The 18,887-nt window shown below is 47.2% G+C and overlaps 1 protein-coding gene across 1 annotated transcript; it reads right to left on the bottom strand.

Annotated features, from left to right (window-relative positions):
- Positions 1 to 268: 268 nt before the first annotated feature.
- LOC140724171 (uncharacterized) lies at positions 269 to 18,312 on the bottom strand. The gene is made up of 7 exons (XM_073038657.1): positions 18,283 to 18,312; positions 17,328 to 17,457; positions 15,528 to 15,644; positions 8,239 to 8,454; positions 6,512 to 6,654; positions 5,936 to 6,000; positions 269 to 572 (listed from the first exon to the last, which is right to left on the bottom strand). Exons 1-7 carry the CDS (start codon positions 18,310 to 18,312, stop codon positions 398 to 400), a joined length of 876 nt encoding a protein of 291 aa, XP_072894758.1. The 3' UTR covers positions 269 to 397.
- Positions 18,313 to 18,887: the final 575 nt, after the last annotated feature.

The raw sequence follows: 18,887 nt of genomic DNA, 5'->3' as shown, positions 1-18,887 counted from the left end.
GCACATGATTGCGGTGAGAGTAGCTAAAGACAGAAGCGGGAAGCGAGTTGGGTTAGATAAAATGGAGACAGTGGAATGGAGAGAGTGGGTAGAAACAGAGTAGAGAATCGAGGGAGAGACCGGGCACAGAAGGGGGAATTGGAGGAGAGGGAGGCAAGAAAGCGCGGTGAGAAAAATAGGCATGAAACAGAGGAGGTGGGAGTGGAGAGGGATGAGAGAGAGACTTTATAGGGACGATGGTACAGAGAGGGCAAGATGGTGAGTAAGATTGTGATAGAAGGAAAGAGGAGAATAGGGTAAGGGTGAGGGGCAGCGTGGCGGAAGGGGTAGTGTGAGTGGTTAAGAGAAATGGGGGAGAAAGAGGGTTTTATCATTATATTCAACTCGGTCCCACTGGTTACTGACAGAGATCCTGGATCTTTTCAGAAATATCCGGGCACAAAGGTGCAGACTTCTCACAGATGAAGCGCGTACGAACATCATGGCAATGTTTAAGCTCACTGTAATATGTACATACAGCGCATTCGGGGTCCCCACCGCTCATCCGGTACAGGACATTCGAAGCCACTTTCCTATCAAAGAGGGGCAAACAATTTCAACGCACCTCTGGCAGTCAGTCTCCAAAGCCACTGATACCCTCCCTCGCCATTTACCTGTGGCACCCCAACATCTCCCACAACCCCACTTTCCCAGCACATCCCTGTGTCTGTCTCCAGAATACTCCCACTGACCCACTCTCTCCATGCAACACTGTGTCAGTCACCAAAGTAATCCCTTGCCCCACCCTCTACCTGCAGATCGGTGTCAGAGACCAGAATAATAACAGTATCCAACCTTCTCCTCACAGGCCCGTGTCAGTCCCCAAAATATTCCCACAGCGCCAGTGTCTCCCAAAGCCCCATGTCAGTCCTCGAAATGCTCCCACTTCTTTTCTGTCTCCCCACAGGCCTGTGTTTTCTGCCTAAGTACTCACACTCACCACTCCCACCCCACAGATCAGTGTCAGTCCAAACTACACCCACTGCCTGACTCTCTCCACACAGCCCCGTGCCGGTCGCCGAAATCATCCCACTGCTCAACCCTCTTCTTAAAGACCTGTGTCAATCACCAAAACATCTCCCGCTTCCCATGCTCTCCCCACGGACGTGTTTCAGTCCCCAGAGTACTCCCACTGAACCATTCTCTCAGCTCAGATCTGTGTCTGTCACCAAAGTACACCCCTCCCTCATTCTCCGCTCACAGACATGTGCTAGGCCCCAAAGTGCTCCCACTGCCTCACTCTCTCCCACAAACTGGGTCAGTTCCCAAAAGAGCTTCGACTTCGCACTCTCTTCCCAGAGCCCATGTCAGTTCCCACATTTGCAGAAGGAAGTCTGAGGATCTGAACGGGAGTGCAGCGGGAGCCATTTTGATTTTATTTTCTTCTCGTCGGAGTTAAAAGAAGCAGGACTGCGCAGGTGTGTGTCGTTGGGCAGTGAAGGGGGGAAGATTTAAAAGGATCACAGCCGTATACAGCGGGCAGCGTCGATTTGCAGACAGCGGAGTGAGCCAGGAGCAGAGTGACGGCTTAAGGGCTTTGCCTCAAAGGCCTTAGATGGAAACGGGCGAGGCAAGGTAGGTTTAGCTTTTAATTTTTCCTGTTATTTGAGGAAAGGGGGAAATTACGAACGTGAATGCGGTTTGTTGTTCTCGGTGTCGGATATGGGAGGTCCTGGAGTCTCCTAGCCTCCCGGATGTGTTCGCTGCGCCATGTGCGCAGAGCTGCAGCTCCTAAGGGACCGTGTTAGGGAACTGGAGCGGCAGCTCGATGACCTTCGTCTGGTAAGGGAGAGGGAGAAGATGATAGAGATGAGTTACAGGCAGGAGGTCACATCAGGGCCACGGAGGCAGCCAGGTGGGTCACAGTTAGAGGAGGGAACGGAAAGAGTCCGGTAATAGAGCGTACCCCAGTAGCTGTACCCCTTGACAATATGTACTCCTGTTTGAGTAGTGTTGGGGTGGGGGGGTGGTCAACCTACCTAGGGGAAACGACAGTGGCCGCGCCACCGGCACAAAGTCTGGCCCTGTAGCTCAGAAGGGTAGGCAAAGGAAGAGGAAGGCAGCAGTAATAGGGGACAGTAGTTATGCGGTTAGATAGGCGATTCTGGTTGACGCAGTTAGGAAACCCGGATGGCAGTTTGACTCCCTGGTGCCAGGGTCCGGGATGTTTCTGATCGTGACCAGGATATCCTGAAGTGGGAGTGTGAGGAGCCAAAGATCGTGGTATATATGGGTATCAATGACGTAGGTAGGAAAAGGGAAGTGCTCCTGAAAGGAGATAATAGGGATTTAGGAAGGGGATTGAGATGAAGGACCTCAAATGTAGTAATTTCGGGATTCCTGCCTGTGCCACGTGACAGTGAGATTAGAAATGGAATGAGGAGGAGGATAAAAGCGTGGTTGAAGGATTGGAACAGGGGACAGTGATTCAAATTTCTGGATCACTGAGACCTCTTTTGCGGCAGGCGTGCCCTGTACAAAAAGGACAGGGTACATTTGAATCCTAGGCCGGCTAATGGCCGGGAGATTTGCTATGGCTCCTGGGGAGACTTTAAACTGGGATGGCTGGGGGTGGGATTCAATTTGAAGAGACTAGGAGAGAGGAGGGTAGTTCACAAATAGAGAAAGCTTGTAGACAGTGTGTGAGGAAGGATAGGCAGCTGATAGAGAAGGGATGCACTCAGACCGAAGATGTAGGGGAGTAGGAAAAAAAGATAATAAAGTTGTTTGCATCTTTAGGGATAAACAGACCGGAAGAGCTGGAGAGTTTCTTAAGTGCATCTATTTTAATGTTTGAAGCATTGTAAGAAAGGTAGATGAGCTTAGAGCATGGATTAGTTCCTGGAAATATGATGTTGTAGCAGTTACTGAAACATTGTTGCAGGAGGGGTGTGATTGGCAACTAAATATTCGGAGATGTCGTTGCTTCTGGTGTGAATGAATTGGAGGGGCAAGATTAGGAGGTGTGGCATTGCTTGCCAGAGAAAATTTTACAGCTGTGGTTAGGCAGGAAATATTAGAGGGTTCGTCTAGGGAGACTATCTGGGTGGAATCGAAGAATGGAAAAGGTGTAGTAACAATTATAGACCACCTAATATGGAGCGAGAATTGTAGAAACAAATCTGTAAGGAGATAGCAGATATTTGTAGTAAGCACAAGGTTGTGATTTTGGGAGATTTTAATTATCTACACATAGACTGGGAAGCCGATTCTGTTAAAATGTATACATGATTGCTTTTTGCACCAATACATAGAGGTATCAACTAGAGAACGGGCAGTGTTGGATCTGCTGTTAGGGAGTGAGATGGGTCAGGTGACGGAGGTATGATTTGGGGATCACTTCGGGTCCAGTGATCAAAAAACCATTACTTTCAATATAATTATGAAGAAAGATAGGACTGGACCCAGGGTTGAGATTTTTGATTGGAGAAAAGCTCTCTTTGAGGAGATGCGAATGGATTTAGAAAGAGCGGATTGGGAAAATTTGCTTTATAGGAAGGACATAATAGAGAAATGGAGGTCATTTAAAGGTGAAAATTTGAGGGTACAGAATCTTTATGTTCCTGTTAGGTTGAAAGGAAAGGTTAAAAGGTTGAGAGAGCCATGTTTTTTTAAGCGATATTGGAAACTTGGTTCGGAAAAAGTGCGCGATCTACAACAAATATAGGCTGCATGGAGTAAATGAGGTGCTCGAGGAATATAAAGAATGTAAAAAGAATCTTAAGAAAGAAATTAGTAAGCTAAAAAAAGATATGCGGTTGCTTTGGCAAGTAAGGTGAAAATACATCCAGTGGGTTTCTACAATTATATTAATAGCAAAAGGATAGTGAGGAATCAGAATCCGTGAGGAATAGTGAGGAATCCGTTAGAGAATCAGAATGGACAGCCATGTGTGGATCCAAAAGAGATGCGGGAGATTTTAAACAATTTATTTTCATCGGTATTCACGAAGGAGAAGGATATTGTACTGTATAATGCAAACAAGTAGGGTAGTTATAGAAACTATGATGATTAAAGTAGAGGAAGTACTGGAGCTTTTAAAGAATAAAAATGTGGATAAGACTTCGGGTCCTGAAAAGATATCCCTAGGACTCTGAGGGAAGTTAGTGTAGAAATAACAGGGGTTCTGACAGCAATATTTCAAATGTCATTAGAAACGGGGATGGTGCCGGAGGATTGGCGAATTGCTCATGTGGTTCCATTGTTTAAAAAGGAATCTAAGAGTAAACCTAACAATTATAGGCATGTCAGTTTGACGTCAGTGGTGGGTAAATTAATGGGAAGTATTCTTAGAGATGATATATAATTATCTGTGTATACAAGGTCTGATCAGGCGCAGTTAAAATAGATTTGTGCGTTGAAAGTCATGTTTGACAATTCTTAATGAGTTTTTTGAAGAGGTTACTAGGAAAGTTGACGAAGGTAAAACAGTAGATATTGTCTATATAGACTTCATTAAGGCCTTTGACTAGGTTCCGCACAGAAGGTTAGTTAGGAAGGATCAATCGTTCGGTATAAATATTGAAGTAGTAAAATGGATTCAATAGTGGCTGGATGGGAGATGCCAGAGAGTACTGGTGGATAACCGTTCGTCAGGTTGGAGGCCGGTGACTAGTGGTGTGCCTCAGGGATCTGTACTGGGTCTAATGTTGTGTGTCATATCCATTAATGATCTGGATGATTGGGTGGTAAATTGGATTAGTAAATATGCAGATGATACTAACATAGTTGCTGTTGTGGAGAATGAAGTAAGTTTTCAAAGCTTGCAGAGAGATTTAGGCCAGTTAGAAGAGTGGGCTGAGTGATGGCAGATGGAGTTCAATACTTATGTGTGAGGTGTTACATTTTGGTAGCACTCATCAAAGTAGGACATAGATGGAAATTGGTAGGGCATTGTGGAAATCTGTAGAACAGAGTGATCTTGAAATTATGGTGCATAGTTCCCTGAAGGTGGAATTTCATATGGATAGGGTGGTGAAGAAAGCTTTTAGTATGCTGGCCTTTATAAATCACAGCAATGTGTATTGGAGTTGTGATGTAATGTCAAAATTGTACTAGGCATTGGTGAGACCAAGTTTGGAGTTTTGTGTACAGTTCTGTCACCGAATTGTAGGAAAGATGTCAATAAAATAGATAGAGTGCAGACGAGATTTACTGGAACGTTTGCTGGGTTTCAGCACCTAAGTTACAGAGAAAGGTTGAACAAGTTAGGTCTTTATTCCTTGGAGCTTAGAAGGGTGAGAGGGGTATTGATAGAGGTATTCAAAATTATGAGTGCGTTAGATAGAGTTGATGTAGCCGTTTTCCATTGAGAGTCGGGAGATTCAAACAAGGGGACATGAGTAGGCAAAAGTTTTGGGGCAACACCAGGGGGTATTTCTTTACTCAGAGAGTGGTAGCAGTGTGGAACGAGCTTACAGTAGAAGTAGTAGACTCGTTTGATTTTGTCATTTAAAAAAAAAGTTAGGTTTTTGGACAGGATTTGAATGGAGGTTTATCGGCTGAGTGCAGGTAGGTGGGACTAGGTGTGAGTAAGCTTTCGGCATGGTCTAGAAGGGCCGGAATGGCCTGTTTCCGTGCTGTAATTGTTGTATAGTTATATGGTTATGGTAATTTTAATCCAATTGCCCATTCTCTCACCGCAGAACTTTCTCTGTCTCCAAAATGCCACGACTGCCCACTCTCTCCCCACAGCCCTGGTCAGTCAGCAAGCTCATACCAATGTCCACTCCCTTTAGCAACTCGTGTGTGACCACAAACTAATATCACTGCACACAACCTTCCCGCAGCCTGTGCCAGTCCCCAAAATAAATCCACTGCCCACTCGCTTCTCGCAACCTGTATCAATCCGACGACCCACTTTCATCTCAGAAACTTGCAAGATCCTAAATCTCACCCGTCTTTGCATTTTCCAATCCAGTATGAAATGCCTTGGTCGCGTACAGCTTTCACCACAAATTTCTGTGAAATTAAATCGCTATCATTAACGATTGAATTCGAGCTAAATTTAAGGAGCGTTCCTTAATGACTGACCCCAGGAGATTTGAAGGGATGGTGTTGTGGGAGCTTAATTCCATGCCTCACCACAGTAGAATAAGATGGCACGGAGTGGAGGGAGATTCACTCTGATTCTGACCCCGGGAGTGTGTGATGGGACGGTGTGAGGGGAGCCTCACTCTGCGTCTGACCCCAGGCGTGTGTGATGAGACCGTATGGAGGGAGCCTCACTCTGCGTCTGACCCCGGGAGAGTGTGATGAGACCGTATGGAGGGAGATTCACTCTGTGTCTGACTCCGGAAATATGCGAAGGGACCATGTGTAGGAGATTCACTCAGTTTCTGCACCGGGAGTGTGTGCTGGGATTAGAAGGAGGGAGCTTCACTCTGTGTCTGACCCCGGAAGTGAGCGATCAAACGGTGTGGAGGGAGCTTCCCTCTGGTGTAGATATATCTTCCATCGATCTGAGACGTACCTCTTCTTCTGCTGAATTTATTTCAAGAAGTTTAGAATAAGAGTTCGAACAATACTGCTTCGCTTCATCGAAGGAAGTGTTAACCGTGGATATAAAATAAGACCGGTTTTCATTTCTGATCCAATCCTGGTAACACCCTTGTTCTGGAAATGAGGAACAAGGAACAGTAAGTCTCACTGCGTACCGTCCATTACATCCAACGGAAGACAGACATAGAAAAGGGATCCCTAGAGAGAGATGTGGGGGGATAGAGAGATAAAGCGCTTCGGCACCGGCACGTCCCAGCACACACTCCCGGGGTCAGACACAGAGTGAATCTCCCTCCACAACGTGCCAGCACACAATCCCGGGGTCAGACACAGAGTGAATCTCCCTCCACATCGCCCCATCACACACTCCCGGGGTCAGACACAGAGTGAATCTCCCTCCACACGGTCCCATCACACCCTCCCGGGGTCAGACCCAGAGCGGAGCTTCACCACACCGTCACATCACACACTCCAGGGGTCAGACACAGAGTGAATCTCCCTCCACACCGTCCCATCACACACTCCAGGGGTCAGACACAGAGTGAATCACCCTCCACACCGTCCCATCACACACTCCAGGGGTCAGACACGGAGGGAATCTCCCTCCACACCGTCCCATCACATACTCCCGGGGTCAGACACAGAGTGAATCTCCCTCTACACTGTCCCATCACACACTCCAGGGGTCAGACACAGAGTGAATCTCCCTCCACACCGTCCCATCACACACTCCCGGGGTCAGACACAGAGAGAATCTCCCTCCACACCGTCCCATCACACACTCCAGGGGTCAGACACAGAGAGAATCTCCCTCCACACCGTCCCATCACACACTCCCGGGGTCAGACACAGAGTGAATCTCCCTCTACACCGTCCCATCACACACTCCAGGGGTCAGACACAGAGTGAATCTCCCTCCACACCGTCCCATCACACACTCCCGGGGTCAGACACAGAGTGAATCTCCCTCCACACCGTCCCATCACACACTCCTGGGGTCAGACACAGAGTGAATCTCCCTCCACACCGTCCCATCACACACTCCCGGGGTCAGACACAGAGTGAAACTCCCTCTACACCGTCCCATCACACACTCCCGGGGTCAGACACAGAGTGAATCTCCTACCATACCGTCCCATCACACACTCCCGGGGTCAGACACAGAGTGAGCCTCCCTCCACACCCTCCCCGTGTGAGACACAGAGCGAATCTCCCTCCACACCATCGCATCACACCCTCCCTGGATCAAAGTCGCACACTCCCGGATTCAGAGTGAAACCCTCTCGCCACGGTGCCATAACACATATCAAGCGTCAGACATTGGGTGAATCTCTCTGGGCACTGTCCCATCACACAATCCCGCTATCAGACACAGAGTGAAGCTGAATCCATACTGTCCCACCAGACATTCCCGGAGTGAGACATACCGTGAAGCTGTAATGTTACGTCTCACAATCCCGTGTTCAGACACAGAGTGAATTCACATCCACAACGTCCCATCACACTCTCCTGGATTCAGTGACAGAGGGAAACTCCCTCCATGCAGCCCCATCACACACTCACTGTGTCAAACAGACAGTTAATCACCCTCCACACCATCTCTTCACACACTTCCGATGCCAAGCACAGAGTGACGCTTCCTCTCTCCATGCCTGCCCTGTGATGAGGAGCGGGTGAAAGAGGGGGATAATGCCTCACCTCTTCTGCTGGTCAACAATTCACAGATTTGAGCCTTGGTTTCGTTGACAGATCTGTACTTCGTTTCCACCTCAGTGAACTGGTGACGGAGATCGTTGTGCAGTCGGTTAAGATCGGATAGATTAGAGTTGAACAGAGAAGCCTTGGATTCAACGGTTGAGTTTATCTCATGACAGCTTCGGTCGCAGGTGACCTTAGACTGACGAATCTGTGATACTGAGAGAGATGGTGAAGGATGTTTAGCGTTTGCAGTGACACGTGAGTCAGCGTCACGCTACCGAGCGGGTCACAGGGAACGTTGTGTCAGTGTCACGGTGAAGGGTGTCATAGTGAAGGTGGTGATAGTGGCACAGTGAGAGGCGTCGAATGTGTCAAGCTGAGGTTTTGTTGACGTTACAATAGAGGTCTGCGTCAGTATCGTTTGTGTCACAGCGACGGTCAGGTCAGTGTCGTGGTCTGGAGTGTATCTGTGTCTCGGTGAAGGTCGTGACCGTGCTACTGTAACAGCATTGTCGATGTTATGGTGAATGGCGTGTCTGTGTCAGCAAGAGTCTTGATTCTGTTACGATAAAGAATGTATTTTTTAATCACGGTTTGGGGTGCATCCGTGTTATAGAACATAGCATAGTACAGCACACTTATGGCCCTTCGGCCCAAAATTTTGTGCCGACCCCTTCAAAGCTGCCTCCCATGTAACCCACCACCTTAAACCCCTCCATATACCTGTCTAGTATGCTATTAAATATTAAATATCACTCGTGTATCTGCCTACACCACTGACTCAGGAAGAGCACCAACCACTTTCTGAGTAAAATAACTTCCTCTAATATCCCCCTTGAACCTTACCATCCCTTACCTTAACCCCATGTCCTCTTGTATTGAGCAGTGGTGCCCTGGGGAAGAGGTGCTGGCTGTCCACTCTATTTCTCTTTATGTCTTGTATACATCTATCTTGTCTCTTCTCATCGTCCTTCTCTCCAACAAAGAGTAAAGCCCTAGCTCCCTTCATCTCTGATCATAATGCATACTCTCTAAACCAGGCAACAGCCTGGTAAATCTCCTCTGTACCCTTTCTAATGTTTCCACAACCTTCCTATAGTGAGGCGATCAGAACTGGACACAGCACTCCAGGTGTGGTCTCACCAGAGTTTTATGGAGCTGCATCATTACCTCGCGACTCTTAAACTCTATTCCTCGACTTATGAAAGCAAACAACAATAAGCGTTCTTAACTGCACTATCTACCTGTGAGGCAACTTTCAGGGATCTGTGGACATGTACCCCCAGATCCCTCTGCTCCTCCACACTACCAAGTATCCAAGTATCCTGCCATTTACTTTGAACTCTGCCTTGGAGTTTGTCCTTCCAAAGTGTACCAACTCACACTTCTGCGGGTTGAATTCCATCTGCTAATTCTCAGCGCAATATTGCATCTTATCATTGTCTCTCTGCAATCTTCAACAATCCTTAACACTATTCAAAAGACCACCAAACTTTGTGCCGTCTCCACACTTTCCAACCCACCCTTCTACCCCCACATCCATGTCGTTAATAAAATCACGAAAAGCAGAGGTACTAGAACCGATCCTTGTGGAACATCACTAGTCACGGAACTCCAATCCGAATGTACTCCCTCCGCCACGGCACTCTGCTTTCTCCAGGCAAGCCACTTCTGAATCCATCTGGCCAAGCGTCCCTGGATCTCATGCCTTCTGACTTTCTAAATAAGCTCTACCGTGTCGAACCTTGTCCTATAGTGAGAAGATCAGAACTGGACACAGCACTCCAAGTGTGGCTTAACTAGAGTTTTATAGAGCTGCATCATTACATCGCGTCTCTTAAACTTTATCCATCGACTTTTGAAAGCTAACACCCCAAAAACTTTCCTAACTACTCTATCTACCTGTGAGGTAACTTTCAGGGATCTGGGGACATGTACCCCCAGATCCCTATGCTCCTCCGCACTGCCAAGTATCCTGCCATTTACTTTGTACTCTGCCGTGGAGTTTGTCCTTCCAAACTCACACTTCTCACACTTCTCCGGGTTGAACTCCATCTACCACTTTTCAGCCCACTTCTGCATCTTATCAATGTTTCTCTGCAATCTTCGATAATCCTCTACACTATCTACAATACCACCAATCTCTGTGGCGCCTACAAACTTGCCAATGCACACTTCTCCCCCCACATCCAAGTCATTTATAAAAATCACGAAACGTAGAAGACCCAGAACAGATCCTTGTGGGACACCACTAGTCACAACCCTCCAATCTGAATGTACTCCCTACACCACAACCATATGTCTTCTGTAGGCAAGCCAATTCCTGAATCCACCTGGCCAAACCTCCCTGGATTCCATGCCTTCTGACTTTCTAAATAAGCCTACCGCGTGGAACCTTGCCAAATGCCTTACTAAATTCCATGTATATCACATCCACTGCACAATCCTCATCTATATGCCTGGTCACCTCCTCAAATAATCCAATCAGGCTTGTTAGACACGATCTGCCATTCACAAAGCCATGCTGACTGTTCCTTTTCAGACCATGATTCTCTAAATGCCCATAGATTCTATCTCTAAGAATCATTTCCAAAAGCTTTCCCAAAACAGACGTAAGGCTCAATGGGCTAAAATTACTCGGACTATCCCGACTAAATTATTTTAACAAGAGGAAAATAATCGCCTCTCTCCAATCCTCCCTTAAAATTCCCGTAGACAACGAGGACATAACGATCCTAGCCAGAGGCTCAGCAATCTCTTCCCTCCCTTCGTGAAGCAGCCTGGGGATTATTCCGTCAGGCCCCGGGGATTGGTCCGTCGTAATTTATTTTAACAACTACAACAGCTTCTCTCCCCTAATATCAACATGCTCCAGAATGTCAAACTCCCTCATATTGTCCTCACCGTCATCAAGTTCCTTCTCATTGGTGAATACCGAAGAGATGTATTCTTTGAGGATCTAGCTAACTTCCACAATCTCCAGGCACATTTTCCCACTTTTATCTCTAATCGGTCCTGACTTTACTCCTGTCATCGCTTAGTTCTTCACAAAATTAACCATATAACAATCACAGCACGGAAACAGGCCATTCCGGCCCTCCTAGTCCGTGCCGAACTCTTAATCTCACCTAGTCCCACCTACCCGCACTCAGCCCATAACCCTCCACTCCTTTCCTGTCCATATACCTACCCAATTTTACCTTAAATGACACAACTGAACTGGCCTCTACTACTTCTACAGGAAGCTCATTCCACACAGCTATCACTCTCTGAGTAAAGAAATACCCCCTCGTGTTTCCCTTAAACTTTTGCCCCCTAACTCTCAAATCATGTCCTCTCGTTTGAATCTCCCCTACTCTCAATGGAAACAGCCTATTCACGTCAACTCTATCTACCCCTCTCAACATTTTAAATACCTCGATCAAATCCCCCCTCAACCTTCTACGCTCCAATGAATAGAGACCTAACTTGTTCAACCTTTCTCTGTAACTTGTGCTGAAACCCAGGTAGCATCCTAGTAAATCGTCTCTGCACTCTTTCTAATTTATTGATATCTTTCCTATAATTCGGTGACCAGAACTGTACACAATATTCCAAATTTGGCCTCACCAATGCCTTGTACAATTTTAACATTACATCCCAACTTCTGCACTCAATGCTCTGATTTATAAAGGCCAGCGTTCCAAAAGCCTTCTTCACCACCCTATCTACATGAGACTCCACCTTCAGGGAACTATGCACTGTTATTCCTAGATCTCTCTGTTCCACTGCATTCCTCAATGCCCTACCATTTACCCTGTATGTTCTATTTGGATTATTCCTGCCAAAATGTAGAACCTCACACTTCTCAGCATTAAACTCCATCTGGCAATGTTCAGCCCATTCTTCTAACTGGCATAAATCTCCCTGCAAGCTTTGAAAACCCACCTCATTATCCACAACATCTCCTACCTTAGTATCATCAGCATACTTACTAATCCAATTTAACACCCCATCATCCAGATCATTTATGTATATTACAAACAACATTGGGCCCAATACAGATCCCTGAGGCACCCCGCTAGTCACCGGCCTCCATCCCGATAAACAATTATCCACCACTACTCTCTGGCATCTCCCATCTAGCCACTGTTGAATCCATTTTATTACTCCAGCATTAATACCTAACGACTGAACCTTCTTAACTAACCTTCCATGTGGAACTTTGTCAAAGGCCTTGCTGAAGGCCATATAGACTACATCCACTGCCTTACCCTCGTCAACATTCCTCGTAACTACTTCAAAAAATTCAATAAGGTTTGTCAAACATGACCTTCCACGCACAAATCCATGCTGGCTACTCCTAATCAGGTCCTGTATCCAGATAATTATAAATACTATCTCTAAGAATACTTTCCATTAATTTACCCACCACTGATGTCAAACTGACAGGTCTATAATTGCCAGCCTTACTTCTGGAACCCTCTTTAAACAATGGAACCATATGAGCAATACGCCAATCCTCCGGCACAATCCCCGTTTCTAATGACATCTGAAAGATCTCCGTCAGAGCTCCTGCTATCTCTACACAAACTTCCCTCAAGGTCCTGGGGAATATCCGGTCAGGACCCGGAGATTTATCCACTTTTAAATTTCTTAAAAGCGCCAGTACTTCCACCTCTTTAATTGTCATAGGTTCCATAACTTCCTTACTTGTTTCCCACACCTTACACCATTCAATATCCTTCTCCTTAGTGAATACCGAAGAGAATAAATCGTTCAAAATCTCTCCCATCTCCCTCGGCTCCACACATAGCTCACCACCCTGATTCTCTAAGGGACCAATTTTATCCCTCACTATCCTCTTGCTTTTAATATAACTGTAGAAGCCTTTCGGATTTACTTCCACCTTATTTGCCAAACCAAACTCGTAACTTCTTTTAGCTTTTCTAATCTCTTTCTTAAGTTTCCTTTTACATTCTTTATATTCCTCGAGCAATTCCTTTACTCCATGCTGCCTATATCTATTGTAGACATCCCTCTTTTTTCGAACCAAGTTTCTAATATCCCTTGAAAACCATGGCGCTTTCAAACCTTTAACCTTTCCTTTCAACCGAACAGGAACATAAAGATTCTGTACCCTCATAATTTCACCCTTAAATGACCTCCATTTCTCTATTACAACCTTCCCATAAAACAACTTGACCCAATCCACTCTCTCTAAATCCCTGCGCATCTCCTCAAAGTTAACCTTTCTCCAATCAAAAATCTCAACTCTAGGTCCAGTCCTGTCCTTCTCCATATTTATATTGAAGCTAATGCTATTGTGATCACTGAACCCGAAGTGCTCCCCAACACATACATCTGTCAGCTGACCTATCACATTCCCTAACAGGAGATCCAACACTGTCCCATCTCTAGTCGGTACTTCTATGTATAGTTGCAAAAAACTATCCTGCACACATTTCACAAACTCTAAACCATCCAGCCCTTTTACAGAATGAGCTTCCCAATCTATGTGTGGAAAATTAAAATCTCCTACAATCACCACCTTGTGCTTACTACAAATATCTGCTCTCCTTACACATTTGATCTTCCAACTCACGCTCCCCATTAGGTGGCCTATAATACACTCCTATCAGTGTTACTACACCTTTCCCATTCCTCAATTCCACCCAAATAACCTCCCTAGAGGAGCTCTGTAATCTATCCTTCCAAAGCACCGCCATAAGATTTTCTCGGACAAGCAATGCTACACCTCCTCCTCTGGCCCCTCCTACTCTATCACACCTGAAACAACTAAATCCAGGAATATTTAGTTGCCAATCACACCCTTCCTGCAACCATGTTTCACTAATAGCTACAACATCATAATTCCAGGTATCAATCCACACTTTAAGCTCATCCACCTTTCTTACAATGCTCCTAGCATTAAAATAGATACATTTAAGATACTCTCCACCTCCTCCTCTCTTTTCGTCCCTAGCAATGCATTCAAATTTATTATACTTTTCTTTCTTCTCCCCTACAACTTCGGGCTGAGCGCATCCCTTCTCCATCACCTGCCCTTCCTCCCTCACACACTGTCTACTTACTTGCTCTACTGGTGAACTAACCTCCTCTCCCATAGTTTCCTCAAATTGATTTCCGCCCCCCCCCCATCTTACTAGTTTAAAGTCTGCCCTGTAGCCCTAGCAAACCTCCCAGCTAGGATATTGGTCCCCCCAGGATTCAAGTGTAACCCGTCCTTCTTGAACAGGTCACGCCTGCCCCAGAACAGGTCCAAATGATCCAGAAATTTGAATCCCTGCCCCCTGCTCCAATCCGTCAACCACGCATTCATCCTCCACCTAATTCCATTCCTACTCTCACTGTCGCGTGGCACAGGCAGTAATCCCGAGATTACTACCTTTGCGGTCCTTCTTCTTAACTGCCTTCCTAACTCCCTATACTCTAGTTTCAGGACCTCTTCCCCTTTCCTACCTATGTCATTGGTACCTACATGTACCACGACCTCTGGCTCCTCACCCTCCCACTTCAGGATATCTTGGACGCGATCAGAAACGTCCCGGACCCTGGCACCAGGGAGGCAAACTATCATCCGGGACTCCCGATCACCTCTACAGAACCGCCTGTCTGAACCCCTGACTATCGAGTCCCCTATTACTATGGTCCTCTTTCTTCTATCCCTACCCTTCTGAGCTACAGGGCCGTCCTCTGTGCCGGAAGCCCGGCCACTGTCACTTCCTCCAGGTAGGCTGTCCCCCCCAACAGTACTCAAACATGAGTACTTATTGTCAAGGGGTACAGCCACTGGGGTACTCTCTAGTACCTGCCCCTTCCCCTTCCTGACCGTGACCCACCTATCTGCCTCCCGTGGCCTCAGAGTGACCACCTGCCTGTAACTCCTCTCTATCACCTCCTCACTCTCCCTGACCAGGCGAAGGTCATCGAGCTGCAGCTCCAGTTCCCTAACTCGGTCCCTCAGGAGCTGCAGTTCGACACACCTGGCGCAGATGTGGACGTCCGGGAATTGAGGAATGCCTTGGGAATTTCCTTTACCCTCCTCACCAAGGCCTTCTCTTGCTCCATTCTTTCTGTCCACAGCTCCTTCTTCGTCTCTTTTCTTGCTACCCTATGTTTCTCAATAGACCCATCTGATCCTTGTTTCCTATACCTCATGTATGCTGCCTTCTTCCATCGGTGTTACGGTGTGAGAAGTGTTGGTTTCACAGTTGCGTTTTACAATCTCAACATATTCCACTCTCTTTATTTACGGTCTGACTCCACCCGGAGACCGTTCCACTCACTATGGATCGAGAGACCGGCCACAATCACGATGAGGGCAGACGTAACTAGGCAGAGTAAGCAGATCAGACGGTACGGTCTATTTTCGATCTTCACTTTCGACTCCCGTTCTTGCGCAGCTGTGGAGAGACCATACGACCATAAGATCACAATAAATATTTAATAAAACAATAGGAGTTATTTAATGAATACTGTACTTCAGTATCTTAGTGATTGTAGTGATTACTTGCAGCAGGCTTAAAAGCCTGAGCATGTAGATGATACAAAAGATGATGTAATGGAGCTTTTGGAAAGCATCAAATCGGATAGGTCGCCGGTACCAGACGAAATATACCCCGGGATACTGTAGGAGGCGAGGGAAGCGATTGCAGTGGCTCTGGTGCTGATCTTTGCATTATCAATGAAGACGTGAGAGGTTCCGGAGGATTGGAGGGTTGTGGATGTTGTTCCTTTATTTAAGAAATGGAGAAGAGATAGCCCAGGAAATTATAGACCAGTGAGTCTCACCTCAGCTGTTAGTAAGTTGATGGAGAGGATCCTGAGAGTCAGGATTTATGCACATTTGGAGAGGTATGATATGGTTAGGAGTTGCCAGCATGGCTTTGTAAAGGGCAGATCGTGCCTTACGAGACTGATTGAATTTTTTGTGGGGATGCGACTAAACACATTGACGAAGGAAGAGGAGTTGATGTGGTGTATATGGATTTCAGCAAAGCATTTTATAAGGTACCCCATGCAACGCTTACTGCGAAAGTAAGGAGGAATGGGATCCAAGGGGATATTGCTTTGTGGATCCATAACTGGCTTGCCCACAGAAGGCAAAGACTGGTTGTAGATGGGTCATATTCTGCATAGGAGTCGGTCACCAGTGGAGTCCATCAGTGATCTGTTCTGGGACCCTTATTCTTCGTGACTTTAATAAGTGAACTGGAGGAAGATGTGGAGGGATGGGTTAGCAGGTTTGCTGTTGACACAATGTTTGGGTGTTGTGGATAGTTGGAGGGCTGTCAGACATAACAGCGGGGAATTGATATGATTCAAAACCGGGCTGAGAAGCGGCAGGTGGATTTCAACCCAGTTAAGTGTGAGGTGGTTCATTTTGATAGGTCAAATACGATGACAGAATATCGTATTAATGGTAAGACCCTTGGCGATGTGGAGAATCAGAGGGATCTTGGGGTCCGAGCTCAAAGCAGCTGCGCAGGTTGACTCTGTGGTTAAGAAGGCGGATGGTGTATTGGCGCGAGGGATGCAAAGGAGCAGGGAAAGAGGGAAGGAAAGGGAGAGAGAGTGGGAGAGAGGGAATAGAGGGACGGAAAGCGTGAGAGAGGGCAGGGGAGAGGAGTAATGAAGATGTGTGTGGTTGAAGGAAGGAGAGAGTGGGAAGGGGCCGTTAGAGGGGAACAAGAGAAAGAGAACAGCATGGGAAGACGGGAGAGTGGGAAAGAGAGTGGGTGATGAGGGAGAAGGGGCAGAGTGAGGACAAGAGAGTGGAGTTTGGATGAGATGGGAAAAGAGGGATAGAAGGGAGAAGAGAGGAATAAAAGAAGAATGACGTGAGAGGGAAAGGGAGAGAGAAGGGAGAAAGTGATAAGGCTTGTGCAGAGTGAAAGGATGGAGAGGAGAGCGAAGGGACAAGAGGGGATTAAAATATATATTTCTGAGGGCTCCCTCCACACCGTCCCATCACACACTCCCGGGGTCAGACACAGAGTGAAACTCCCTCCACACCGTCCCATCACACACTCCCGGGGTCAGACACAGAGTGAAACTCCCTCCCTCCATCTCTCTGCCCCACTTACCTCGGAAAGGAGTCTCTGTGTCCGTTTTTGTGAATTTCACATTCACGTAAGTCTCGCTGTCGTCCATTCTGTCGAGGATTCTCTGTGACTCTGAGCTCAGGAAGGTGAAGTAACCGTTGTCAAAGGAAGCCTGTTTTGACACGGGAGTCCGACAGACACCAAGAAAAACGAGCTGAGCGGCTGATAGAGAGTAATCGAGAGCACGTGGTGGGGAGGTGCCGTGGAGAGGGATTGAGAGTGTGCGAGATGGTGGCCCACAGGGATAAGAGTGGCAGTAGTAAGAGTGGGGAGAAAGAGGGGGAGGGAGAGAGGGGGAGATAGCGTGTCGACGGAGAGAGAATTGGGAAACAGTGGACTGAGTGGGTGGAACGGTAGAGGGAAATCATGGGAGAGAGGTAAGAGGGAAGGGAAAATAAGAGCGATGGTGATGAGAAAACGCAAGTAGATGGGTAGCGAAATAGAGGGAGAGGCGTTTGAGAGAGAGGGGGAGAAATGTGGGGGCCTGTAAACGGGAGGAAGAGAAGGAGAGAGATGGATGAGAGGAGCGGAGAGGAGGTTAGGAATAGAGAGAACGTTTTACAGAGAAGAAAGTGTTCAAGAATGGGAAGGATGAGGGAAAAGTTAGGTAGACGATGAGAGAGAGAGAGTAGTCGAATGGGAAGAGAGACGAAAGGAATGGAAGGAGGGAGGTAGAGAAGGAGGGTTGTGGAAAGAATGTCGGAGTGATTTGTTTCCCTCTTACAGAGTCCCTGTTGTTCTGGAGATTTACATCCCCCGGCTTGTTCCTGGTTTGCGCGAAGGACGTTCCCACTACACCTGCTTATCGCCGGGGCTTCAGACTGCAGGAAACCACGGCCCCAGGACAAACAGCCAAACCCCACCGAGGTTAATGAGCTCCGCCTCCCACCGACTAACGTGAACTGCATCCCTCCACTCGTGCCCTTCACATTGTTACCTCGTCCCTCCCTTCCAGTTGCGCACTCATTACTCGCTTCTTTATTCCATGGCTCTCTCTCTCTCTCTCTCTCTCTCTCTCTCTCTCTCTCTCTCTCTCTCTCTCTCTCTCTCTCTCTCTCTCTCTTTCTCTCTCTCTCTCTCTCTCTCTCTCTCTCTCTCTCTCTCTCTCTCTCTCTCTCACACACACACACAGTTTCCCTCTCTCTGTCTCTCGCTCTTTCTATCTCTCTGTCTAACTCCCTCACTCAGTCTGCCTCTCTGTCTCTTCTCTCTCACCCCATTGCCTCCACCACTCTTCTCTTCCCTTCTCTCCCACCTTCCCCCACTCTCAACTCTTCCCCACTATCTCTACTCACTCCCCCATTTGTCTGCCGCTCTCTCTTTCTCCTCTCCACCACCGACACCCGTATTACCCCAGACTGGAGATACCCCCCACCCGCCCATATACCGTTTGCCCACAGACCACAGTTCCCTGCATTATCCCCCTACATTTCGCTTTTTCGTGGTTTGCCGTGGGGGTGGAAGGTGGAGTTTGGGAAATTTGTAACATTCAGCCCGGGACTTCCAACCGTCTGTCAGAATCTCTCTCATTCCCATTAGCCG

This window comes from Hemitrygon akajei, unplaced genomic scaffold (assembly GCF_048418815.1).
Source record: "Hemitrygon akajei unplaced genomic scaffold, sHemAka1.3 Scf000169, whole genome shotgun sequence".
Taxonomy (NCBI): domain Eukaryota; kingdom Metazoa; phylum Chordata; class Chondrichthyes; order Myliobatiformes; family Dasyatidae; genus Hemitrygon; species Hemitrygon akajei.
This window is presented reverse-complemented; position numbering and strand designations above follow the sequence as displayed.

What these genes read in the sequence shown, in the direction of transcription:
- LOC140724171 (XM_073038657.1), bottom strand. Translation starts at nt 18,312, where the DNA reads ATGAGTGCGCAACTGGAAGGGAGGGACGAG. An exon ending in ATTGTTGACCAGCAGAAGAG is followed by an intron (nt 6,655 to 8,238) that starts GTGAGGCATTAT and finishes CCTCATTTCCAG; the next exon opens with AACAAGGGTGTTACCAGGAT. An exon ending in TAAATTCAGCAGAAGAAGAG is followed by an intron (nt 6,001 to 6,511) that starts GTACGTCTCAGA and finishes TTAATTTCACAG; the next exon opens with AAATTTGTGGTGAAAGCTGT.